Source organism: Toxorhynchites rutilus, chromosome 1 (assembly GCF_029784135.1).
Source record: "Toxorhynchites rutilus septentrionalis strain SRP chromosome 1, ASM2978413v1, whole genome shotgun sequence".
In the NCBI taxonomy this organism is placed as follows: domain Eukaryota; kingdom Metazoa; phylum Arthropoda; class Insecta; order Diptera; family Culicidae; genus Toxorhynchites; species Toxorhynchites rutilus.
The window spans coordinates 32,546,627-32,574,113 of NC_073744.1; the positions used below are offsets into that span (position 1 = coordinate 32,546,627).

The following is a 27,487-nucleotide window of genomic DNA, read 5'->3' on the forward strand; positions in this document are numbered from 1 at the left end:
CACAATATCAAGAAGGTTGTAATGTATGTGTTTACACTGTGTTTGCATTGAAATAGCCGCTTCATAGCATAAAAATCTCATTATTTTGACCACATATTCCTTAGCAAAATGCTAAGAAGCAACCATCAATGGGACACTCTATTTTCAAACTTAATTTTTCAACAAAAGAACAATGTTTCGAATGGAATCAAGTACCATAATCGACAAAGAAGAGATTTATGATGTTTAAAAATCATATTAGAGCCTTTAAAAATAAGATATGTTTTCTAAACTAATAAAAAAAACCCACTCGTATTACCATAATAGATACTATTGCGATGATAGGTACTTCTACCCTACATATTATCATTTTATGTGTAAAAATATTGGTTTATTTTTTCTTGCTTACCATTTTGAACAAAACCTGTTAAAACATAGAAAACAAAAACGAACACTTCCTAAGCAGTGGTTGGTTGTGAACATTACAATACACTGACGAGAAAAAGTACGCTAATTTGTACAGTCATTTTTGCAATTCTTTAAATAGAGATGTTCTTCAACTTTTAGGATTAAATATATATAAAAAAAAATCTCGCGTGTTGAAAATATATTGTTCAAAATAAATGGAAAGTATTGCCAAGTAGCATGTGTACGCTGAATTTCGCGATTGTATGTCCGGAGATCGAAAAATGCATCCATAACATGAAATTTATCCTCCACTGTTTAATCTAGGCGTTAGGCTGCTAAAGCGATTATTAACTTTTAAAATGAGTGAATGGAAATTTTATTTATGGTTGTTATCACATTATATCAATTCATGTTCTCAATCAAAACATGTCTTAATCAAACAGTTCACGGAATCACTAACAATGAAGGCTCTTGCGTCACGCAGTTGTCATCCCGAAGTCATGAGTCTTGTTGATAATTAGTATCAGTAACCGGCTTGTCATCGATATTGGTATCAGTAAACAAACAAACAAATGCTGAAACAAATAATGTGTGCATTATAAAACAGACTGATTTCAGGGGGCGAAGAGAAAAAAATACAAAAGATAGTGTACCAAATATTCCTTACATCTTGAATTTATACAGTCCTCCTAAAAAATGATTCCGCGTCCTACCGGGCGACCTTACGGTAGTTGGCTGAAAACATAGCAGTGGCCGATGTAAGGATGAATGTTGGCATGTTCTTCAGGACTTTCGTGGCCTTGGCGTTCAGCTGCTTCTCCATTTTGGCCATGAATTTATTCGAGTAGATCCTCCGTTTGAGATCCGTCCATATTTTTTTGATGGGAGGGGTGACGATATTCGGTACAACATTTATCTTCAGTCGGTCCATCTCATCCAGTGATCGCTTGGCATAATGGACCTAGATTAGGACCGGTCAAAAGACTACATCTTCCTTCGCGTGCTTCTTGTTGTTGAAGGGGTAACAAGAACTTTGTACAGTACGTCTTCCTGTTCAATGCAAGCACCGAAGGAAAGATCAGCGACTTGGACATTCCCTTCTCGATGATCGTCAACCACATTATAAACAAGGTGTCATGCTTCGCCGGGAAGATGTTTTTTAGCCACTCCCTCTGAGGAAAGTTGCCTGGTGTTGTCGGTCCTCCTATTAAGCTTTTGCTGCGCTTCTTTACGTTTGCGTAGCACTATCGGACGGGCGGAATAAAGGTAATATTATATTATCAGGCACGTAGCGTAACCGGCACGGCACGTTTCATGCAAGACAAATATTATTGCGTGTGTTTCAAATGTGTATGCGTATATATAGCGGAACGGCTCCGGGCATACACAGCACGCTTCAGACAAATGCATGAAGAAATTCTCGAAAAGAATATTTTGCCGGTGCCGGGCACGAACTACATGGGCGAGTAGCACCATACATACAAACCCAACGTCGAAGTTCGTGGTGTGGGTGCGTTCGTCGCTCTTCGGTACGACATCGGTTCAATCACCAGTAGCATTTCTCCGCTCCGTCTGCGCTGTCGGTCCGTATAGAGAAGTTGCTATGCCTGATTATATGAATACATCATGTATTTGTCTGCCGGTGTCGGTACGTGCCGTTTACGCTACGTGCCTGATAATATAAAACGGCCTTAAGGCTTCAGTTCGACGCTTTCGTTTTTCTCCAGAAGGGGAAAGATTTCGTAAATATCTGAACGGCTACATCCAGCGGATACGAAGTGCCTCACGATATCCAACTGCTTCGTTCCGGGTGGAGTAGGTTGTACGAACGAGGTAACGAGCGTAGTTTCTTAACTGCCATACTTGCTGCAAATCAACTGATAAGGGCTTCGATGCATTTTTGTAGAAGTTCGTTCCTTTGAATTATCTTTTGTAGGATTTTTCTATCGTCATCCGAAATTAGTCTATTTTTTATGCATACGTTACACAACGTCAAAAAAAATCGTCGAAAAATAAGAAAAGTAACTCCGAATAGGAAGCTAGATATGTTTTCAAACAGTGGTTTTATTCATGAGTAAAATTATAAAGTGTAAAATTATCAAAAACACACACAACAACTAGCGATAGACTTCGGGTGGTCACCCACCAAATTATTAACATCTCTAAACATTAATATATACTCACTTATGCGGCTAAACACTACACAAGCCTATTCTTCTAGGTAACATCACATAATAGACCAGCTAGAACTTCCTATACCTATGAACAAGTACTCTTAGCACTTTACAACCGACTTCACTCGTTCAGCTTATCCTGAATCTGTTGCAAACTCATTCCCTTCGTTTCCATCATAACGAGCAACGTGAACACGAAAGCCACTCCACATAAAATACCAAACATCCAGAAGGACCAATGGGATCCAACGGCGGTGTCCAGCTTTTCGAAGAACTGCAGAATAAGGAAACCCAGTACCCAGCAGGTGGACGCCACAATCGAGGACGCAATAGATTTCACATTGGCTGGGAACATTTCACCCAGCACAGCCCACGGAAGTGGTCCGAACCCGACACAGTAAACCGTCACGAAGAAGATCAGAGAAAAAATCGGCAACCAGGTGATACTTTGCGCCACCTCTGATTTGATGTAATCCAAATAGAAGTACAATCCCATTGTCCCATGCGACAGACACATTCCGGCGGCAGACACTAGCAGAATAGGTTTACGCCCCAGACGATCGACGATCAGGGGTGTAGCACCACTAGCCACCACCTGGACAACACCGACTAGGATGGTAGAGATGGCCGGCGGCATGCTGCTTCCGGTCTTCGCAAAAATAGTCTGACTATAAAACAGGATGACGTTGATGCCGGACAATTGTTGGAAAGAGATAAGTCCCTCGCAGATGATCAACGCCTTCAGGTTACCTTTGCTATTGAACAGATCCATTACGCTTGCTTTGTTCTTTAACGCTTCCTCTACGGAGCTTGTGATCTCGGCAAGTTCGTCCTGAACACCATCGGCTGATTTTCCACGCAAAGACTTAAGAGATTCAATCGCGTCACCTTTTCTACCCTTGCTGATATAATAGCTTGGAGTCTCCGGCATGAAGAAGAATGATGCCGCGAAAATTATCGGCAGTGCCAAACATGCCCACTGCAGTGCAGCATAGCTCACATAAGGTCCGATCGCGTAGACGTACAGGATTCCAGCTGAGGAATGAAATATTGAACTCTCGACACACATTTTTTAAAATCAATACTTACTGACAATGAAGAGCTGCATGAATGATCCAAGCGCCCCGCGATAGTCGCTACTAGCAATCTCACCGATGTACATTGGTTGAACGGTCATTACGAACCCGACGCCTAGGCCCTGAATAAATCTGGCAACCAGCAGCTGTCCAATCGAACCTGTGGTCAGCAGAAGCACCCAACTTAGGATGAAGAAACCAGAACTGCCCAGCAGGGTATATTTGCGGCCGAACTTTTCCGCCAGTGGCCCAGCGGCAAAGGGAGCTGTAATGAGTTCAAGAGGATTATCATGTTGGAGTAGAGCAACAAGTTCAAATGATACCGATGAGGGCACCAAGCGCAACCAGTGATCCAATCCACGAGCTCTCATCCGTAGTGGGAGGCTCTGGTAGCGGGTTGATAGTATGATCCCTAGAAGAGTACACTGGACCCATAGGAGATGTCCATCCGAGACATGTCCCGAGAGCAACCGAGGCGAAGTTTACTAGAAATCGAAATATCAGGGTTCCAGAATCAGCTTCTGCTAATGAGAATGATTCCAATATAGGAGAACACTCACCGATTACTCCGGCAAAAATTTGCCGTAACGGATTGCCTTTCTCCATCTTGTAGTTTTGTTTTTCAAACTTCTCGAACGTCGCCACTGGTTGGTAGTTCAGCTCAGCTGGATTCATTTAATACCACAACTTTCCTGCGGTTTTAAGGTAGAAGATAGAATGCGAATTTAGAATTTGCTTCATTCGCCACTAATATTCTAATGTTCAATAACGCATGATTCACTGTTTCTCATTATAATTTGGTTATATTTCGTCAACACTCACTTCAAGATTTCTCAAGCAAGTAAACATAGATATCCTCACGACCACCGATTGTGAAAAACTGAACACCTAACACCGACTTCTGAAGCATTCCATCTAACCGAACGATTGAAAAATACTAACCGTTCCGTATCGATAGGACCTTCTTAAATACCCTCGTGCTTTCCGACAACGGGCTAAGTAAGTTTCCAAGAACAAACCAAGTCCATCTTCAAGTAGTCAGGCGGAAAGGGTGTGCGTTAGATACACACGACGGCGCTTATCTGTGGAGCAAGTTCACAACTAAATATTCCGTCAAATAGTAATAAAATAAACATGAATGGCGGCGGCAACAAATGCAGGACGGAACTGGTAGCAAGCCACTTCAAAGAACCCTCCCCTCTACAAACCTGCAATCTGAAGAGGCCGGCTGACGATAGTTGATATGATAGCTGCGGGGCGCCCATTTGTATCGTCGTCTTTTTTATTATTATTATTTTTTTTTAATAAATTTGAAAAAACGAAATATTTTCTGCTCACGAAGTTGGGAATTTTCCGTGACGTAAAATAAAAGTAAAATAAATTACCTTTTGAAAATTTTAGACAGTAAAATAAAAACTATTAAACAACTTTTGGCATTTTCCTTTATTCATACTTCGAGCCCAAGCCCGTATGCTCGCACCTTCCTCTTTACCCCGTCCATAAGGTTCTGTACAACGTCAGGTTGTAGTTTTTTTTAACAGAAATCCATTTTCTCTTGAAGTCCGCCTCCGATTTGACAACTTTTGGGTTCTTCCGGAGGGCCTGCTTCATAATCGCCCAATATTTCTCTATTGGGCGAAGCTCCGGCGCGTTGGGCGGGTTCATTTCCTTTGGCACGAAGGTGACCCCGTTGGCTTCGTATCACTCCAACACGTCCTTTGAATAGTGGCACGAAGCGAGATCCGGCCAGAAGATGGTCGGGCCCTCGTGCTGCTTCAATAGTGGTAGTAAGCGCTTCTGTAGGCACTCCTTAAGGTAAACCTGCCCGTTTACCGTGCCGGTCATCACGAAGGGGGCGCTCCGCTTTCCGCAAGAGCAGATCGCTTGCCACACCATGTACTTTTTGTCAAACTTGGATAGTTTCTGCTTGCGAATCTCCTCCGGAACGCTGAATTTGTCCTCTGCGGAGAAGAACAACAGGTCCGGCAGCTGACGAAAGTCCGCTTTGACGTAGGTTTCGTCGTCCATTACCAGGCAATGCGGCTTCGTCAGCATTTCGGTGTACAGCTTCCGGGCTCGCGTCTTCCCCACCATGTTTTGCCTTTCGTCGCGGTTAGGAGCCTTCTGAACCTTGTATGTACGCAGGCCCTCCCGCTGCTTGGTCCGCTGGACGAATGAACTTGACAAATTCAGCTTATTGGCGACATCCCGGACCGAACTTCTCGGATCACGTCTAAACTGCTTAACTACGCGCTTGTGATCTTTTTCACTGACGGAGCATCCATTTTTGCCGTTCTTCACCTTCCGGTCGATGGTTAGGTTCTCGAGTTATCGTTTTAGTACTCCGCTGACCGTGGATTGGACGATTCCCAGCATCTTACCGATGTCCCGATGTGACAACTCCGGATTCTCGAAATGAGTGCACAGGATTAATTCACGACGCTCTTTTTCGTTCGACGACATTCTTCCAAATTTACGAAAAATTGACAGTGAAGCATGGCTAACGTGATCTATACAATCTTATCTGATTATAAGCAAAAGCTGAAGTTGATAATTCCTAAAAATTAAATTTCTACAGCGTTTTTTCCGTGATGCAATTTGATGTGACACACCCTTTAAGTGAAGCTGAAATGAAAGCTTTTCGTATAGTTTGCCACATACACGGTACAGACAGAGAAATATATATTCTTGTTCATGTTCGTCTTTATCCTCTTAGAAAACACTTTCCAACTTTATTTTATGATGAGGTGTATCACGCTTCTTTATAACAGCACTGGCAGCTATATGGATAGCGTGGTCGTGTGAAATAGCTTTGCATTCCAGACGGCCTTGGTTCGATCCCCATTGACGTCGTATGGACTTTTTTTGGTGCAATCCCAAATGAAATGAGAAAAAAAACAGAAAGAGAAGTCTGCTCGCATACATACAAACCATTTTAGAGCTTTTAAAACAGCTCATTATTTGCGCATTTGACTCTCCAGCACACGAAATGGCATCATTTCTGCCAAAGATGAAATGTTTTCTGCCAAAGCTAGTTTGGGTGTAAGAATTAACCTACGAAGCAATAACATCAAGGAGACTATTTTACACGATTTTATGGCAGAGTAGTGTTTATGGGATCATTCAAATATTCAAACATTACATAACGCACTCAGAAAGGAAGGAGGGAATGCCTTGTGGAAACTTGTTTAGAAATAAATCCAACTAAATCTAAACATTTTTATGCAAATGACCATTTGTTACATGTTATGTAGGGAAGAGTGAGTCTAAAATAGTAAACAAATTGTGTTTCTTAATATTTGAGCGATCCCTATTGCAAAATTTACAAATTTGTCTCGTAGCAGGTCTGTGTATTCATAAATTATGTAGAACAAACAGAAGAACGAAATATGAATGATTTTTTTTTTAATTTACCATCATTCATTCATACAGCTATCACCGACGAATAACGTCCAGGATCTGTAGCAATGTTTAAAAAATAGTCGATGTACACTGGTTTCAACTTACCCCACAGTTAAAAAAATATCGGGTGAGTTATAATTCCCAGAGCTTTACAGAAAAAAAATTTTCAGTTTAGATTTGAAAACCACTACTATTTGATTAGCTGACGTGCAATTCTGGCGATATTTTTGGAAAAAATAGTGTTTTCGGGCCTATTGAGTCAGCGCGCAAAAATGTTTGTTTAGATTTCACGGAACAAGGAAATGTAAACAAAGGCGCGGATTGCGTTAAGGCTAGGATTGGGCGATCTTCATAAAAAGATCGATCTTATCGAATCGATTTTCCAAACGGCTTAAGGATCGATCCACTGATTTAATCGGTACTAAAGAATCGATCTTTGCTGAATCGATCTTTACCGAATCGATTTTCGAAAAATTTAAAGCTTTCTTTCGAATATGCTTGTTCTATATGAATGACGTCTTTTCTTTGAACAGGGAATACAAATTTCATATTTTAATATCAAAAGCATTTTGTTTTGTTTCTCAGCATGAAGGCCATAGCCACAATGCTTTCATATTGTGCTGTCAGGTAGTCGTTTCATTAAATAAAAAATAATTGGAAAAGCATAACATTATTAGGAATTCAACAACCGCCCAAAACTCAGCTGACAATAAGAGCCAATCGTGTCATACATTTGTCATTTAGTCGATGCCGATTCTTGATTTTGGCGCCGGATCCAGAAAACAATCTTTCGCCTGTAATTGATGCCAACATCAGGTTCAGTGATCCTATACGCAATCGTTTACAGTTCATCCCCTCAGTAGCTGCCACTAGTTCCGTCTCTGTCAGCATTTGAACAGAAGTAAATCGTAGAAGAAGCAATCCAAATGTTGATATTATGTTCAAAAAAATGTTAGGTGACATTTTATGAGATAAAAAATCGATGTATACTGAAAAACAAATTTACAGAAAGATCGAAAAGATCGAAAGCAAGAAAAATCGATTTTCTCGATTTTATTGAGTACAAAAGATCGATCCTAAAAATCGGAAATCGGAATGGAAAAGATCGATCTTCTAAGAATCGATCCGAGATCGCCCAATCCTAGTTAAGGCATTCCAATATTCTGCTAATGGCTGTCAAAGATAATCATAATGTTTATAATAATGTTTACTATATATATATATATATATATATATATATATATATATATATATATATATATATATATATATATATATATATAGAGTGATGTCTGTCTGTCTGTCTGATTCTTATAGACTCGGAAACTACTGAACCGATCGACATGAAAATTGGTATGTAGGGGTTTTTGGGGCCGGGGAAGGTTTTCGTGATATTTTGAGACCCCTCCCCCCTCTCAAAGGGGGGGCTGCCATACAAATGAAACACAAATTTCTGCATTACTCGGAAATTAACCAAGCAAACGAAACGAAAGTTGGCATGTGAAAGTTTTAGGGTGCAATAAATGTTTCTATGATGGTTAGACAGTCCTTTCCCCACTCAAAGGGGGGGCTGCCATACAAATGAAACACAAATTTCTGCATTACTCGAGAATTAATCAAGCAAATGAAACCAAATTTGGCATGTGGAGGTTTTAGGATGCAATAAATGTTTCTATGGTGTTAAGATACTCCTTCCAAGTGAATGGGCGGGACGAAGTTGCCGGGTTAGCTAGTATACATATATATATACCACGAATTTCAACTTGCCCCGGTGTACCTTATTTATATAATGGCGACATCCTTAAGCATCCTTAGTCCGGAATCTCTCACCAATTCCGCTAAGGGAACAATTCAAATGCTTTTGATATTATCCATCGTGAGATTTGTATAGCTTCATTTTTACCACCTTACTATACAGTAAGCCTAACGTCGTGTAAGAATTGTACACGACGAGTTTTTTCGAAATTTAGTTATGTCAATGGGTGGCCGAGATCATGCGAAGGTTAATCCTTCAATCCATGAATAGCTGAAAATTAATATTCGGAAGGTAGTCGAATTTTATCTCCTGAAATTGAGTAGTGAGTCCCACATTTTGGGCATGTTCCAAATAATGAAATGGAAAATTCATCGAAATCTGAGTTATTAATGTATTTTATTGCTTCACACGAAATATATAATCCGGTGTGTGAAGTGAACAAAATTGGTCTCGATCTGTTTAACGAGAGTTAACTCCGCAACTTTTTCGGCTTGTTTATGTATTCCCCACCACAGTATGTGCCATGTGTTTCATTTTATTTATTTTGCTGATGATTTCACCCGCGACGCTGATGATGCACGCGATTCAGTCGCTATCTGGGATTTTTCGCAGTTAAGTGGTTGTGTTAAGCGTCACTTCCTCGGGGGACCATCCAACCAGCATGTTTTGTGTTGTGCTGCTTTAAGGCATACATCAGGGTTTTCCCATCTTACTCCAAATCCCCTGGCATAAACGATATCTCAAGTTCAACTGAACCGATTTATCTATATATCTTTCTACATCTCTTTATCACATGAACCTATGAAAATTTTTTTTTTTTGTTTACTTCAGAGTCTTTTAGATTAAACGCTCACGCAAAATATCGAATAGCTCCTTTTAATTTTTTTTTGCTCCGTCGATGGTAACACTGCATTCCCCACTTCGGGACTATAACATTCGGCTACTCGTTCAGTCTGATCGGATGGTTTTTAGTGTCAAGATGTACAATTTACAAGAACGTTTATTTTTAGTAAATCGTTTTACTCGAGCAACCGAAACTGAAACTTTGTCCTCCGATGGTAAGATTTTCAACATTTTTCGTCGTCACTTACTTCCTCTGGGAATACGTGAAGGACCGTTGCTATGTTAATAAGCCACAAAATTTGGACGAACTTAAAGAGGAAATAACGTGGATTTTCAACAGATTTTTCAATATTAGATTTTCAACGCGTCATCGAAAAAAGGGGTGGTCACATCGAAAATGTCCTAAAATAAGCTTTATTTTCGCCTTTTTTAAAATAAAAACCTGTTCACTTTTGTAGAAGTTATTAAAATTTGTCGCGTGAGCGTTTAATCTGAAAGACCCTGTATTTTGAAAAAAATGTTATGAAAAACGTGATGAAACTCAATTTTCAATTTTTAAATGGCCACCATTTTGTATGAAAACATTTTTTCGGCATGTTCGAGGTTCATATCATAGTGCCATCTTTACTGATTAAGAATTTATTGGATTTTTTGTGACGGATAATCAGTAGGGTTGAAATCGTATATCAATACAATGTGCTAATTAATGCGGAAACATTACCAATTGCTGAAAAGAAGGTTTGTTAGTTTCACTCTAGAAACCAAACAAAAATGAACATCTGCTAGATAATTTTCGACCGATAACACTTTTGAGTTGTGTCGAAAAATTTGTAGAAGAGCGAGTCAATTGACGCTTAAAGACCTTCTGAGAATCTAGAGCCAGTTTCAGTTATAATTTGGCCGCATAAAGTAAGACATTTCTCAGCATAGAAATAACGTACAAAAAGGGAATGTTGTCATTTTATGGGAATTTAACACGCTGAGCCCCGAATTGTGGCTGCTGAGCTTTCCATTCAGCCCGCATCAAGAGCACATTGCATAATATCAGTGTCGGTTCCAGCTCTCAAAGATACTTATTGTATAAGTAAAAAATAGCAGAAATTCAACTAGAAAGTAGGTAAATTTGGTAAAACACCCGAAAACAAGCCAAATGAACCTTGTAAACTTTTCCATTCATTATTGCCACAGTGATGAAAATCTTTGTCTCCTCTCCACAACTACAGATCCCTTGCAAAATCATCAACTGACGGGCAAATTTATATGCGTTAACAAATTTGAACCTACCCACAACACCTCCTTTACACTTGGCTTTTTACCAGCTCGATTGGAAAAGTGGTAGAACAAGATAGCAAGTATGTACGGTTATCAACAGTACTGTGCAGAAAATGATGCGAACTGCTTACGAATAATTTTCATGTATTTTTCCCCTAAAGTTCATCAAAATACCTACAAAAAGACATCCTTTGCTTTTCATACGTTATTTCTATGCTGAAAAATGTCCTATTTTATGCCACCAAATTATAACTGAAACAGACTTTAATATGCTGCTCGATTCAAGATAGATCGCTCATCGTGCGGGAAATGCACAGAAGATCACCAATCATGACGTTATCGAGAGCGAAATAAGGATGTATAGTAGAAGCTAAAAACTTCTGGCAACCATCCTCCGAAGAACGAGATGATAGTGACCACCAGTGTTGCCACATTTTAATCAGTCCCAGAGGGGTTAAAAATCTTTCTCATCTGTACTTTTTCGTTCAAAAATCTGTACCATCGAAAATATTCGTTGTAGAAATTTAGCATGAAAAAATACTCATTTATTCACTACAAATACTACATTTACATTTGCAAGACCTTCGTATGTTTTATAATGCTTATACATAGTTTTTTTTAATCTAGATTGCGTACTATCATGAATTAAAATTCAAAAAACGCTCCAAGCGATACTGCGGCGTAAAAGTCGTCATGTACCTTAAAGTTGCTTTGTTCGAATGTAAGAAATTTAACACACGGACAAAATCTGTTTTTTTGAATTTTTGAATTGTTTGAAGGTTCGATGTCATAAAATATATATTTTTCTTCATTGTATTGAATTATGTAGCTGTCGTTCATAACTGCCTGAAGCGATGACGCTGCCATCACTGAAAAGCTAAACCGCAGACAACAAAATCGGCCATCTGTCAATTGACAGGGTCGGTATAAGTTGCGCATCAACTCATCTGAGGCATTGTTCACATTTGTCCATTATATGTGGTCTTTCTTTCTGTTGGTAACCGTCTCCGGGAGTAGAAGTGCGCGTCGTGTAAAGTAAATGTCCTTAATTCAAATATGTAGATAAATGTAGTCATAGTAATGTTAAGTGTTGTTTGTTTAATAGGTTTTGTTGATAGTTCACGTCGTTCAAATTGTGAACATCGTAAATATAAAAAAAAACACAAAAAGAAAAGGTAATTTAAAAATGAATGACTAACTACTAACGCCGGCTGGTCAGGCCCGACCAGTGGGCCTTTTCTTTGTATATTTATTTTCCAAGACACCGGGAGACGAAAAAGGCCACAGCAGAGAGAGGCCCTGCAGAAGGGACGACCAATAACATACAGCCAGGAATCAAAAGCGAGCTGTCGATAAAACCGAGTTTGCCACCCACTCGGAAATCCGGAGTTAAGCCAGACCAGATCGCAAGTACCGTGTGCTGTAAAACCCCACCCCCGAAATATAAAATATGTTACCCGTTACCTTATTTGTTATTCCCTTGTGAACAAACAGCCCTGAACATTCCCGTTTTCTTTTGTCCGTTATTCCGGGCTTGGAAAGGTAGCCGTCACCCCTCGCCCGTAGTCGGCCAAAAAGAAGATTTCGCCACAGGAGCCTTGAGGACGATTGTTAGATAGGCTCCCCACGAGTGACGTGAATGGCTCCATTCAGGGTAAACGGAAATAGATTGACTCCCGGAAAATTGTGAGTTGCCAGGTTCTGGTTGAGGGTGAGGTTGAGCATCTTATAACGACCCTGAGTGATCCCGAGCAGCGGGGCATTACAATTATCAGGGAGTGCCTGAATCGATGGATGCAGATATCTCGTAAATCCATCAGCAAATGACTGTACAACGAGCGCTTTGGGCGCTTTGGGCAAAAACAGTTTTTTGGTTTTTCAATTTGTACCCCAATATGTTACCGAAAGACGTAATCCTACGTCTGAAAGTTTTTACTCAAAAAAAATTTCTATAATAATCAGAACAAATGCTAGAATAAGAAAAATAAATCAGGACGCCGAAAAATCCTTTTAAGGCAACATTTCTGAGGGCATAAGCTTCCCAAAGATGCAAAAAAAAACGATTTTTCGACCATCCAGACTGGGATCTTTAAATCCTGTTTAAGTTATAATTGGGTCGCATAAAGTCGGACATTTCTCAGCACAGAAATAACGTACAAAAAAGGGAACGATGTCATTTTGTAGGTTTTTAAATGAACTTGAAGGGGAAAATACATGAAAACTATTCGTCCGTTGTTTAGATTAATTTTCGAACTTTTATTGTGATACCACCCTTCATAGTTCTGCATAGCTCTGCTGGTAACCGTATTTGCTTTTCAATTTGAGCTGGTTTTTTATGGTTTTGTCGCATTTCGTCAGCTTGCCTTTGATAATTGCCCAATATATCTCGGTGGGAAGAAAATCCGGACAATTGGATGGATGATGGTTTTGAAGACACTCTTTATTGTAAACTTTTCCATTCATTGTTGCCTCAGTGATGAAAATCTTTGTCTTCTCTCCACAACTACAGATCATTTGCCAAATCATCAACATACGGGTTGACGAATTGTATTGTACACTTGAAGTTCATTAAAAAAAACTACAAAATGACATCCTTTCCTTACATGTACGTTATTTCTATGCCGAGAAATATCCTGCTTCATGCACCCCGTAAATTGCACCCTCCGAAAGAATTCACTAACGTTAATCGAAATCATCAATATGTATTTTCTTCCATTTTTCATAAATTATAAAACAGATTTTAATAGCACTACATCTTAAGTTAACACGCTCACCAACATTTAACAGGCAAGCCCTTTGACTTGATCACTTCTTGACTCTGAACAAAAACTCTTCACCGGTCACTGATTGAAGGAAGACTGAACCCAAACCAAGACGAATTCCCAGTATGAAATGTAATTTTCCTAACATTTTAATCGACCATCCTTCCTTCCAGCATCTCCATCACTCTTCCGGTGGTATTTGCAATACCGCCGCCACAAGTCCAGTTTGAACGCCACGTCGATCTCTAAATCAAATTCGTTCCTGTCTCATGTGGCGGTCAAACGGTTTGTTTATAAGCAAAGTCAATGTCGAACACGCACTTCCCAAAGCGCGAGAACGTGAGCGGGGTGTTCAATGAGTTACACGATACCATTAGCATACCACCACCGGCTACCGGTGACGGTTACTTTTGGTCGCACGGAGTCATCACACCGAAAGTGGAAATCCGCTAGAACTCCTGCTGTTCGCCTAGTTAAGTACCTGTCGGGCACGCGTCAACGTCAACGCACTCAAGCTGATGGCGGCGCCAAGCGCGGCCTTGAATGAGCGAAATTTTCCACTTCCTACCGGACAGCAAATGTTGTCCAAGTGCAACGTCACTTCGATATGCACTTAGAAGATGTGTGATGTGATAAAGTGAAAATAGTAACGGAAACAGCTCATTTCTCGACACTCGTGCACTCGTGTGTCCAGAACTGTTTATGCATACTGCATTTACATATGCTTCATGCAAGACATCAGTTTGCTGGTCGGAATTCTGATGCCAGATAATGTGGTCACGTCCACGTGAGCATTCTGTCGCTTCCCTCGCTTAGTTTTTTTTTTTTTTTTATGAACGACTTCGTCACCTGTGGCAAATTAAGTGCAACACCAATAAAGGCGTGCAGCTACGCAAATAGTGGCTAGCCGGGGGAGGTAAACAGAATGCGGAAATTACAGCTCCGGCCAGCAAGTTCGAGCAATTTTCTAATCGTGACGGGTGGATCGGTTGACACCCGAACGACGATAATCGATCAACAGCCACAGGTTCACATACACGCAGCATGTGGAGGGTCACAATGGATCCCAGAGGTGCAAAAAAAACTCTCAAAGATTGTTTACACTCGCTACAATCGTTCGAGCAGATACAGTTTCAATGGGAGGAAATAGTGGGTGATAAAATGGGCGCTCATTATATGAAAAACATAAAAGATAACAACAGTTGGGATGATGCCCAATGTAGTTATGGCATTTTAATGAGTTGAACCAGCTCAGTGCTGAGCCGGTCGCGAGGATTAAACAAATGGGTTATCAATTATCAGCGGATGATGAGTGCCACGTGTTGATAACCCATCCGCTTGCAGATTAGGGAGATGCAACATATTATCGTGAATGAGCGTAAATTTATACATCTGCTCATTAGTATGAAACAGTCTCTGTTGAATCACATTTGATGGACCACAGTGGGTCAAATGACCCGTCTTTAAAATGTCATATGTATTACTATGTTTAGCGAAAAATATATTGGAACAATTTGGTAAAAGGTAAATATTGCAAAATACACTGACGTTTTTTTTTCAAGAGAAGTAGTAGAGGCAAATGACAATAGGAGTTATTTGACGCCGTTGTGACAAGTTTAGTGTTTATTATTAAATGAAGGCTCTAAACTACTTTGACTTAGCTTGTAATGGCGCAAGTAATTTGGCACTGTCTAGACCAGTGGTGGCCGGGTAGACCCATGGCAGGGGCCGCATTAGAATTTAATTACAACCGCGGGCCGCAACGATTTTTTTCGTACTACTTTTCATAATGAAATGTGAAATATACGTATTTGTCTGGTAGTTTTTCTGGCTCACTTTTTATTTTAAATTCAAAAGCATTCAGTTCTATACCTGAAAAACTCATAACTCGAGAACAGAATCAGATAAAAACCCAAAACTTTTATTGAAATTTTATTACTTTTATATTCAGAATTAACATTTTTGTCAAAATTATGCGACCTTTGACCTCTCCATCACGCAGAGTCGAAAACGCCAAGGTCAATCGTCAATCGCTGCAATTTCTCAATAGAATTCTTTAACGATTGGCATTCCAATTAGAACGTCCACAGGCACGCTACTTCAACTTGGCCTAAAGTGAATAATCTGATCTTTTTTTAAACGTTCTAGAAGTTTTTTGAATCGTTCCAAAACCATTCGCTTCAATATGGGCGTCAATGAATGACTCACACATCGATGTACGCACCAATTAATTTATCCAATTCATTTCGACTAATTAACGCTTTTGTTTCCAAACACAATTACGTTGAACGCGTTCATGAACAACATAGATAACATTGGACAGCCGTACCGACCTCAGACGTCCCTATTTGGGTCTATCGTCCACATCAGCTGTTTCTCTGTACTGTTGTAGTGTATGGAACACGAATCGTTCATTGATAGTAAACGACTTGAGCAGCTCGTAGATCTGTTTTGCCGTTTTCCCACACCTAAACAACGTGACAGTTGCCACAAGCTTCCCGTACAGACCGAACTTTATCGTTGATAGGAAACCAAACAAGTATTGATGGGACCTTGAAACTTGGTGAGAGTGAAGGGGGACATCGAACTACACCACTTACCTCTTTTCTTCGCTCCAAATTTCTCTGCTGAGAGCAGTCGCGATTTCACTGACAGGATTATGGCTCTACTTGATAATGGGAATACGATATCGATATAAATTGGACGTTCTTTCAATCATCAACAAGTTTCTACAATATTTTTTGTTATTCGTTCGATTAATAATCGATTTCTGTAGGAAGTATTCGATTAATCGATTAATCGAACGATTACTAGCCATCATGTTGCCCACTTATCATGATCCATTATTTATATCACTATTATCAATCAGTTCGCAGTATTTTGCTAATATGGGTAAGCAGAAAAAGCTAGGTGAGCAAAACAAGGAAAAATTAGGGTCTTTGGGAAGACAGGATGGGGATGATGATGAGCGCCATATTGTCAAAAAACATCGAATACAACGATGAGTTGCTGGAAAATTCGAACTGAACTTAAGTAGTATGCTTCACTTCCGACAGTTTGGCAGTGAACGTTCCCAAAACATTTTACGATCAAAAAAGGTCAATGCACCACGTTTACTTCCTTCGCACAAAGAAGTAAGGTTAGAATTCGCACGCCGGAACATGCCTCATGAAGATCTCAAGTTTTTCTTTAAAGCGAATTTTGTGGGAAGATATATCATGGTCTGGGGAGCATTTTGTGACCCTGGAAAACGAAAAACTCCAATTTGTTACACACAAAAATAATGGTTCTTCAACTAGTGATAAAACAGATAATGTTTTGGACGGATACCGGATGTCCGCCAAGCTTCGAGGCCGGATGGTCGAATATCCGGTTCTTTAATTGCGAACACGAAACTGGGAGAAACTGCATGTGTTCATGAAATAAATAAATGATTACATAATAGGCAGAAATGAACACATTTTTACATAAAAATAATGAATCATGATTAATTTTTTTTTTTAAATAATGAATCATGATTAAAAGTTTAGAATGAATATCGATTAATAGAGTATCAAGTTTCTGCAAAAAATCTCGAGCAGATTCTTGTTTGACGAGAATTTTTCATTAAAATGAAGAGATTCTTTTATTTATATATAATATATATATTTATATATATTTTAATAATTTTAATACTGATCGAGTAACAGTAAGTACTACGAATTTCAATTGGCAGATTTCAATCAATCAATTATTTTTATTCAAGATTGAGAAACCTAGAATTGAGGATACAATTACTTTACTACAAACTACGGCTACACAATCACTTATTTAACAACACAACTATATAAAGCAGTGCGTTAGACTTCTAAAACCGTTTGAATAAATAACAAAAAATTGTTCTGGCCTCTCTTGTACATGCCAGGTAATTTTGCTTGTTATTGCATGAATAAGTTCTTGTCACTGTGGGGAGCACCTTTTAACACAGGATTTTGTCTTTCGAGAACATATTGGGAGTACAGATCGATAAAGTCTAGAATCTATCGCTTATTGTTGCTCCATTTTTCGATGGATTCAAAAAATGGCACTTGAAAAGCCAAAGCTTTTATAAAAATACCCAAACTCATTCGCATTTTGGCATATTTTGTTCCGCACTCAGACGGTTAAACGCTGGATTTATGATTCAACTGCTTAGGATAAAATCCAAATGACCTAATTCCAACCTTTTTGGGTCCGCAGCTTATGTCAGACTAATTACGAGTCCTTGCAACGGAAACATTCCGAAGGAAAATCTTATTGGGATATGGGAGAGCCATAGCCATAGCCGAAACCATAGAGACGAAACTGAATCGCATCTTACACGCGAAGCTAACGTCACCTCTTTGGGACTGTTTCAACAAATCCTACAACTGCATCCGAAAAAAATACTTTTTGATGTAGTTTTCGTGCCGTATTTCTTCGTCGATGAGAGCGACCGTCATGTTATCGTCAATGAAGAGCGCTATCGCGACATGTTGAAAGACTATTTCAGAATTTTTTTTTTGCGCACACGCATCGGTCGCGCAAATGAAATAATTCAGTAAACGGACTCGTGGTGGTCATATGACAGAAATCGAATTCCATTGTAAAATGTAAAAGTTGAACTACAATCCGAATAAATTTGAACTCAATATCTAAAAAAAAGCAGTGCTTTTTAGAAAAACGTTGACCAGTCCTCAATAAAAGACCCGTATACCAAACATATTGAAGAATAAAATACATAATTTGATTCTAATAAGATTTTCGTGTCCTATTTTGTCGAAGGTTTCATTTATTCAATTATTTTTTTAGCGCGACCACTCTGTATTTCGGTTCTGTGAGATTGTTTTGATTAAGTTGATTTACTCTGTGATAGATTTCGCTCCAGCTCGTCTATGGAATTGGAATGACCCTCTCAGAACCTAATGAAACTTTCTGGGCGTGAAGACCTTATCTAATTAAGCTGCTTGGCATACTTAGTTTTCCGAAAATTTATCTAGACTAACAAATGGGAAGGGGCAAATATTTTTGACCACTTTTTCATATTTTTTTACTCGAAAAGTCCTACAAAAAAGTGATCTATGGAAGAGTTTTAGGAATATAATTTAAATTTTAGAAAAAAAATACTGAAATTTTTTTTTTTCAAACACACTAAAAAAATCGATTTCAAAAACTAAAAGTTGATTTTCTCAAAGTGGTCATCTCAGATTTCGATGAAGTGGTGGATAAATTGTAGATAAATATGTGCCCTACAACGCTTCCATACATCGCAACTTGTGCATACTTAAGGCATCATTTTTTAAGCAACATTTGTTCTAACAAAAACTTGTTCAAGATTTTGCAAGATTTGCAAAAATCAATGTATGTTTCAATTCAGAGAGCAACAACTGCTCTAAAACAATAGCCATCTGCCAAAAATGTCTTGATCGGTCGGTCAGGTATCGAATAGTTGTTGTAGATTTAGGTATCTATTAAGAGTCACTGTATAGATATGATAATAAGAAATGGATTGTATAGATACCTAAAAGATGAATAAAATGGCTCTGCAATTGTGTGAAAAATTACCAGTCGTGACCGGCAGCGAATGTAAAGTGGCGGAAAAGAAATAGAATTATTTTGTTTCTGCGTAATCATCAGAATTCAACGAAGAAAAGTGTGACATTGTTTAGCAACATAAGTCAAGCCGTGATCTCCTGGATTTGCTAGTATTACGAATGCAGTGCTGGTATTACCAACCCCAAGTGTAACCGTAAGTTAGACCAGTTGAGAGCAAATCACTGTATATTACTTGATAGTACAAGAACCCACAATGTTTGTGTATGTACCATTCATGAAAATGTAAAATTAATGAATAACAGTTTAAGAACGATTTCGCATACAGTAGTCATGAGAAAATGCTATGTAGTGTTCCAAAACGCCACAGATTGCCATCTTCGTACTTGTAAGGATTGTGTTTCCGAAACATCAATTCATGAAGAAGTAACTTTTCTATTAGAGGAAAGCGGAAAAGAAGAAATCGTTTTTCAACAATGGCTGACCACAGACCGTTGTAATTTGGAAACGATTTTGAAACCAATCGATGAATTTGTGCCGTATTTCGTTGATAAAGTGGACAAACTCATAGAGCATGACTTTATTTACAAACAGCAATCTGTTTTTTTTTTGCGAAATAAAAATGAATCTTTGACGCAAGGAGAAATAATAGTAATTTGTGATTTTTCATAGAATTATTCATCAATAATTCAAAATGTGGCACAGTGTTATCACTGGAATAACTCGCAAGCAACTATTCGTCCATTTGAAATATACTACAAAAAAGATAGTAAACTAGAAATCGTAAGCTTTATAGTTATTTCAGAAATTTAACATACGACTCTGTGGCAGTGCAGTTGTTTAGAGAAAAATTGATAGAATTTGTCAGAAAAATTAACTTTCATGTCCGGTGGAGTAGCAGCACACTACAAAAACATAAAGAATTTCGCCAGTATGTGTAATTTCAAAAAAGTTTACGGACTAGAAGCATTTCTTTGCCATCTTCCCAGTAGAGGACCCTGTGATGCAATAGGAAGGACTCTACAACAAATGGCAAAGAGAGCATGCCTTGCCCAAGATTACGGAAACACAATCCAAACAGCACTAGAGATTTATGGTTGGGCAGTTAAACAAAATGACAAATGTATCACGAAATAGAATTTCTGTTACTTATCTAAAGAACAGCATACAAAAGAAAGGCGAGTGAGCTTGAGGATCTATTCAATCACGTGAAAACAATATCGAGAACACAAAAATGTCATTGCTTTATTCCCGTAGATGAAAATAAAATCGCAGCTAAAGGGTTTTCGAATTCAGCACATGATCCCAAAAATTTTCAAAATGTTAGATAAAAATAAAAAAATAGGAAAATATTGAAAAAGTTTTTGTTGAAAAACTTTTTTGTCTTAAATATGCACAAGTTTCGATGTATGGAAGGGTTGTAGGGCACATATTTATTTACAATTTATCCACCATTTTATCAAAATCTGAGATGACCATTTTGAGAAAATCGACTTTAATTTTTTTAAATCAATTTTTTCAGTGTAGAATTTCAAAAAATATTTTCAGTATTTTTTTCTAAAAATTCAATTATTTTCCTAAAACTCTTTCATAGATCACTTTTTTGTAGGACCATTTTCGAGTAAAAAATGGTAAAATATATTTAGCCCTTTCCATATGTTAGTCTAGATAAATTTTCGGAAAACTAAGTATCTCAAGTTGCTCAATTAGGTAAGGTCTTCACGCCCAGAAAGTTTCATACAATTTTGTGAGGTAATGCTAACATCTGATCGAGTTGGCGCGAAATCCGTCATGTGTATGTCTTTTCACTACTTCCCAAAGGAGATTTTTATTTTACGACAAAGTGGAACTTTGGTTTTTCTGCCAGATTAAAACCAAAATATTTGTTCTGGCAAGAGAACAATTATGAATGATGCATGGGATCGACGGAAAATGCATATTCAATTCCGGTAATTTTGGTTTTCAAATGCATTCGACGCATACCACATTGTGGCTGAGCGCACCTCTAAAGGCAAGAGAAAAACATACATTGATGCAACCCATCGAATAACAACTCGAGACTTCTCGCAGTCGATCGTTCATAATTTAATAATAGTGGTGCATTTGATCACCGTAACATTATTAATTGTTTCTATAATTTAATTCAGTCGTAATCAATTGGCTACAGAGTTCCCGAAACGGATGCAAAATGGAGTTAAAATATTCAAATTCAAATCTAGAATACAAGCTATATGGTAATGTACTATTATCATACTAGATGATTTCAGGAAGAAACACATTTTTCAACCTTTCAAATAAACCGGAAAATATTATGCATCGATATACCAAGCTGTGGCTCACAAAGTGGAATTTGTATTTATTAACGTAGTATAAACGCAGAAGCAAACCACTAATGTTTGTACTTTTCATAATTTGTACTGCAAAATTGTTAAATTGAATGCATCATATATTTTCGATTATACTGTATCAGTTCTTGTTTTTCCGAGATAAAAATTACCTGCTGAAATCCATTTTTGCTGTTTTTGTCCACGAAATTTTATAATGCGATCTGCTAATTGATTATCGTTTTTATATTCACTTTTTCCGTTCGTCAAACAATTGCGATTCGCGCTGTATTCTAAAGCTCTGTTATCAATTGCTCATAACGTTCTCCCGAGCTGAATCAACAAGAGCTCAGCAGCAAAAACACTTGCTCCCATTCAATGCCATAAAAATCTGCACCACCACTCGATTAAATTCTCCCAAAAACCTTTTGCAGAACCAATACACAACCGTGAACACGTGCTTCCTGCCAGAGACTAACTACAGGACTGAATCCCAAACTTCTGGCGTGTTTTACTTACTATTGTCTGCCCGTGAGGTGGTGACCAGTAGTAGAGGGAGAGATAATCCGGGGCGGTTGTGCGAGTAGATCAAATCAACAGAAAAAGCGCGGAAAAAAATATATGTGCTCTCGCCGAATGTGTCTTCTCCATATGGTCATTAGCGGTCAAACGGACGGAGAGATTCTCGAGAGTGAAATGTTGTTCTCGGGGGTTTTGGAGCGGTTGCTATAATCAGTGGTCATTTATCTGCGGTGCATTTATTGAACACTAATGGTGCACTGATTATGGCAATATTATGAGATTCGTTGCAACTACAGCGCGGACTCGATTAAATATATAGTCTTCTATTTCTTTTCACTGTATATCATCGAATGCTGTATATAATCGAGTAAAGAAAAAAATTTTTTATTTGTTTTTTTTTCGTTTTTTGATTATAAACGAAGAATTGAATTTTTGATTCATCCCCTTAAAGTCTTGAATACGTTTCTCATATAAAAAATCCGAATTCTTTCAGAAGGTGATAGAGGATCATATTTGATGATAAAAATCCTCCTACGCATATGTTCGAATTCTAACAATGACAGAGTTATTGAACTTTTTCGTTCCTTCGGGCCCTGCTTGCCTAGTTCAAATTACGCTGCTTAGGACAATTCTGTTGCTTCCTTCCATTTGAAAGATTGAAAGATAAGGAAATGTTCTACAGAATACAGTTGTGAAACTTCCAAATTAGTGGATTTGAGTAACATTTTAGAAGTGAAAAACTTCAAAGTTTATGGTTTTTAAGGTGTAAGTTTTTGTTCGGTTCTCTATCATACATGGATAGTCGAATGCAGAATTTACGCAGCATAAATGCAAGCATCGTCAATGAGTTAAATCATTATGATTTCAATAGCTCAATAGCAATAGCAGATTTTGAGCTATTAAAACATGTTTTTGGATGAATAAGTAATAATCATATAACTCTTGGACATTTTATCTTTCAAATGAAGTGATCATCATACCACTTCTGCATCAATCTGTATCGAATTATCATCGATACTTTTCGTTAAATCCGTTCCCTCCGTCGGCAGAAAAGAAATGGCATTGGGGAGAAGAGCATAGTGCTTAGACGAGCGAGCGAGACCATTTTCCAATCACAATTAAATGATTCATTCTAACGTGACGTGGCAACGTTTTGACTCACTAAAACAGTTTTTTTAGTTTTCATGTATAACCCACATGATTTCTGGAAAGCAAACGATTACAAAGTAAAATTGAGAAAATTTCCTACATGAATCATTAGTTGGAGAATATTTTATAGTTGAATTCGCGTGTTGCCAGTCCAATACTTCTGTGACGTGACACCACCTGACTTTTGTGGTTTCTGGCAAAGATCAGCATGATAACACGCTCTGTGCGAATATAGTCTCCTCAAAGCGTTGTCACGTCACAAAATCAATGAAGTGTATTCAATATGCATTTCACCGTATTGTAGCATGCTAGAAACTATTGTTATGTAAGTTCTATCTTGAATATTTCTCACTGAGAGATTTCGCCTTCCCCTTCTGAAGGACCAACCATTTTCATTGATTTAAAAACAAAGAATTATTTTTTGGCTGTATGAAAAATGAGTTCAATGTTCTTTTAGATTGAGAAATATTACAAAACAAGGCAATTTTAATTACTTATGGTAAGGCACCTGTTCCCCACACCCATATCTTATAGAAGTGACGAACCAGCCGAAATGTGTTGAAATTCACTATAAAAGAGAAAAAAAAACCCACATCTTATGGATCTTCCATTTTTTTGTCATTTATTATGTTCCGCAAACCGAAGTCGACACCAAATTATATTCTATATTCTGGAATCTACGAAACTGAAATTAATTAAATTAATCATTAATGTTCAAGAGTCCGAACGAAACCCAAAGTCATGGCGGGTTTACACTAGGGAGATCTATAGCTATAGATGGATTTATTCACCTGAAAATAGGTGTAAACGGGTGAGAATAAATATGATACACTTATTCGAGGAATATATAACTTGAATAAATTAAGCATATGTAAACGCTTGTGAATTTCTCACTGGTGAGAAATCACTAAAGTTGGATGCAGTTCTACTTCAGGTAAATAAATTCACCGAAAATATGAAGATATTCATTATAGAAGTTCACGCTAGTGTAAACGGTTGATGCGATTTCTATAAATCTTATCATATTTCTTCACATGAATATATCACTAGTCTAAACCCATCCTCAGGTGTTGTCACGTCACTAAAGAATTCAACTGAATCCAACTGATGGTTCTTGTATGATTATTTTATTTTATGTTACACAAACATCGTTTTATTCTGTGCGATTTATACATGAACATGCAAAAAAAAGTGTTTGTAGTGAATCGAAAATTTGTGACGCTACGCTGGATGGATCGTATAATTTTCGTGACGTGACAGGAACTTCTTGAGACATACGATACTCCTCTATTTGTGGACAGAACTTAACCAAATATTGTGGGCTGTTGATCATCATTTTTTGTTAAGAGATATGCGAGTGTAAAAATGTTTGAACTTATGTTTATTTGATAAACTAAAAAAAAAGCTCTATTTTGTGACGAGACCACGCTTCAAAGTACCTGTTTATGAAACGCTGGTTTCAAGAAACGTGAAAATAGTGAAAATTTAATATATTTCAAATATAATCATGTAGTTTTTTAAATACGCCCTTCTCAAAGGATGGTGCATAAAAATTGAATTCATTTAAAAAAATTCATATTATAACTAGTGCTTTTTCAAATATCGTTTGAAAGTTTCACCTAAAACTTGATTGGATGTTTGGTTTTTCGATGCATAGCCACATGGAATGGGTCAAATGGAATTCCGGCCGGGCACTAGTTTATATTCGGATATGTAGGATTTCAGTAGCCTGCTTCCAAAGCAATTTTTAAGCTATTGGAACATGTTTTTGGGTCAATCATTCTCTCAAGACGCTTAAACATTTTTCCTTTCGAATAAAAGGCTATCACCGGAGAAGAATATTTAACTCTCAAAGGAGAAATCGACTCCTACTCGGAAAAAGCAGGTCCGGCGTCCGAATAGAAACGAGATTGGGAGAGAAAAGCATGGTGTTCAAGCGAGCGAGCGTGGTCATTACCCTGTCGCTCCACAATCACATCTAAATGGATTGCCGGACATCAGTTTTAATGCAGATTTGTATGATTCCAATCGCCTGTTTCGATGCAATTTTTAAGCTATTGAAACAAGTTTTCGGGTCAATAATTAACAGACATATAGCTTTTAGACATTTTATCTTCCGAATGAAGTGATTATCATAGCACACGGTTCGGCCGACCGTTTTCGTAAGATGGCTCAAGCTGTTGACAGCGACTGCTGATTTTTGCTGAATCGCGAAGTAGGGACATCTGTTAATCAAATATTGCTCACAAGTCACAAGTTTGAGTATTACACAACAAGTTCAATTTTAACTGCATTGAAAATGTTAAGTAGCTAATGTTGCTTATTTACATGTTTGTGCTTTCTGTTTCCATTGGAAGAGAAGTGCAGACGAAGCGCATCGAAAGCTTTTGGAAGTTTATGGTAAACCTGCACCATCGGATAGATTTTGTACTCAAAAGCAAATGGTAAAAATATAATCTGTTCCACTGTTCCAAAAATATACATCTGTTCCATTGCTAACGGCAGGCTTGGATCTGCCCTTCAAATGCAGTTGTGCAATCAGAATGCTCATTGCTAAAGAGAAGTATTCAAACATCTATGCTGATTTACAGTAGCCATGCATTCAAAATTTTAATTGAAAACACAGAGCAGCTAAAATGCAAATATCTTTCAATACATCATTATCTATCGGCGAAGAAAAAAAATCCAACCATTAAGTTAACACCTGAAACCCAAGAAAACTGCGGTTTTTTCATTATCTGAAAAGTATCGAGAATTCTAGAAGCGCAACGTAAATAATTAATCAATGAGCCCAATTTATTCGTATATTAACGGTAAATGCACTGTTGTCATTACTACCACTGGGGAAATCTGAAAGGAAGGGTTCTATGGAGAAGCAAAAACCTTTTTGAGGGACTTATAACAAGAACCTCAGAACATTTTCACCATAACTAAATCTCACCACTGTTGTACACACTGACACTTATTATAACAAATATTCACATACATTATTCAACTCTCGACGTTTGGAATAATGCTCCCGTACATGTTGTTACTATTCAGATGGAAAATCCATTTCAATTGTTTGTCAATATATTAAACTTGTTTTGCACTGAGTCACTCAATATCCTTCAACTAAATTTACGTTCTTATCAGCCCTTCCAAAATCCTGTACATATATTTACTACCGGTTCAAACTGAAAACTCACCGAAGAGGAGCCTTCATATAGTGCCGAATATCCTGAGGAACTCCTCATCCGACATCCGGTCAACCACCGATCGAGTTAGCCTACCGAAGACAACTGGCAGCGAAAGCTACCTATCATCTCGATCCCATCTCCGAACAGCTTCCGAGAGTGTTTGACATTATCTCTTGTTACAGTTCTAGTCCACCTCAATACCCTCTGACAAAACAATCTATTCTAAACATACGATTGGTCGTGCCAATCCACTTGATCGTGGGGTGTCCCTATCGCAGCGACAGGCAACGATCGATCCCAAACGCCGCGGACTTGGTACTCGTGCGACAGAAAGGTCAAACTTGTAAGTCATGCAGAGATGAATCCAGCATAATCCTCTTGTCCGGCGATAGCTTAGTTTATTGGTTTTTATTGTTTATTTAATTGGAAATAAATTTTCACTCAATCTGCCAGAAACAAATATGAGACAAGTTTAAAGCTAGCAAAGAGTAAGAATGCAGTCGCTGCAACGTATTATGAGTGATTGCTATTCACCCTGAAATGTTTGGTAAACTAACAAGACCTACGGCTGTTCAGCGGCGCCTGACAGGATCCCGTGTGCCCGTCATTCACAGCGGTGGAATTTTTCCAACTGATGCAATGCAATTCGCTGATTGATGGGGTGGATATTTTCACGCCGCTGTTGGACTGCATTTGTGTAAATAGTGAGACGAGGGTATAGTAACGAAGGATGAATTTCTTTTGGTATATGGAAAGTACAGGGAGTGCAGTGGCAAGTGTGATGATGACACTATATTACACGTGTTGGAATCTATCGCAATCTTATTTTGTCAATTTGAATTTGTTGAACATTGTATGGTCGGCGTTAAGTCAAAGCGCGCCAAGTGGTGTTTCCCTGAGTGAAACGATTCCAGAGTTTGAATCCTATGAGCATTTTTTTTAACCCATTCGTTTATTTCAGGCTCATTAGCATTTCAGCTGTAACAGAGCCGAATTTTAATAGTGTACATGTCACATGTTTATCATATCTATAAATAGCACATTACACACTTGCCATTTTTTTTTGGCGTTATAGTATTCCTTCTATACCA

At 38.2% G+C, this 27,487-nt stretch overlaps 1 protein-coding gene across 3 annotated transcripts in view; it reads right to left on the minus strand.

Annotated features, from left to right (window-relative positions):
* The window catches only part of LOC129763398 (facilitated trehalose transporter Tret1), a 42,359-nt gene extending 15,465 nt beyond the window's left edge, over positions 1-26,894 (minus strand). Inside the window, exons 1-5 of one of the 3 annotated variants that reach the window (XM_055762423.1) lie at positions 26,406-26,564; positions 4,198-4,329; positions 3,961-4,122; positions 3,651-3,902; positions 2,432-3,596 (exon numbers count right to left, since the gene is read on the minus strand). In XM_055762423.1, coding sequence (XP_055618398.1) covers positions 2,683-3,596; positions 3,651-3,902; positions 3,961-4,122; positions 4,198-4,312 — 1,443 coding nt within the window. In that variant the 5' untranslated portion in view covers positions 4,313-4,329; positions 26,406-26,564 and the 3' untranslated portion in view covers positions 2,432-2,682. Of the gene's footprint in view, positions 1-2,431; positions 3,597-3,650; positions 3,903-3,960; positions 4,123-4,197; positions 4,330-21,719; positions 26,153-26,405 lie in introns of those variants that run through there. The other 2 variants (XM_055762425.1, XM_055762426.1) reach the window with 2 other exon arrangements.
* Between the last annotated feature and the right edge of the window lie 593 nt (positions 26,895-27,487).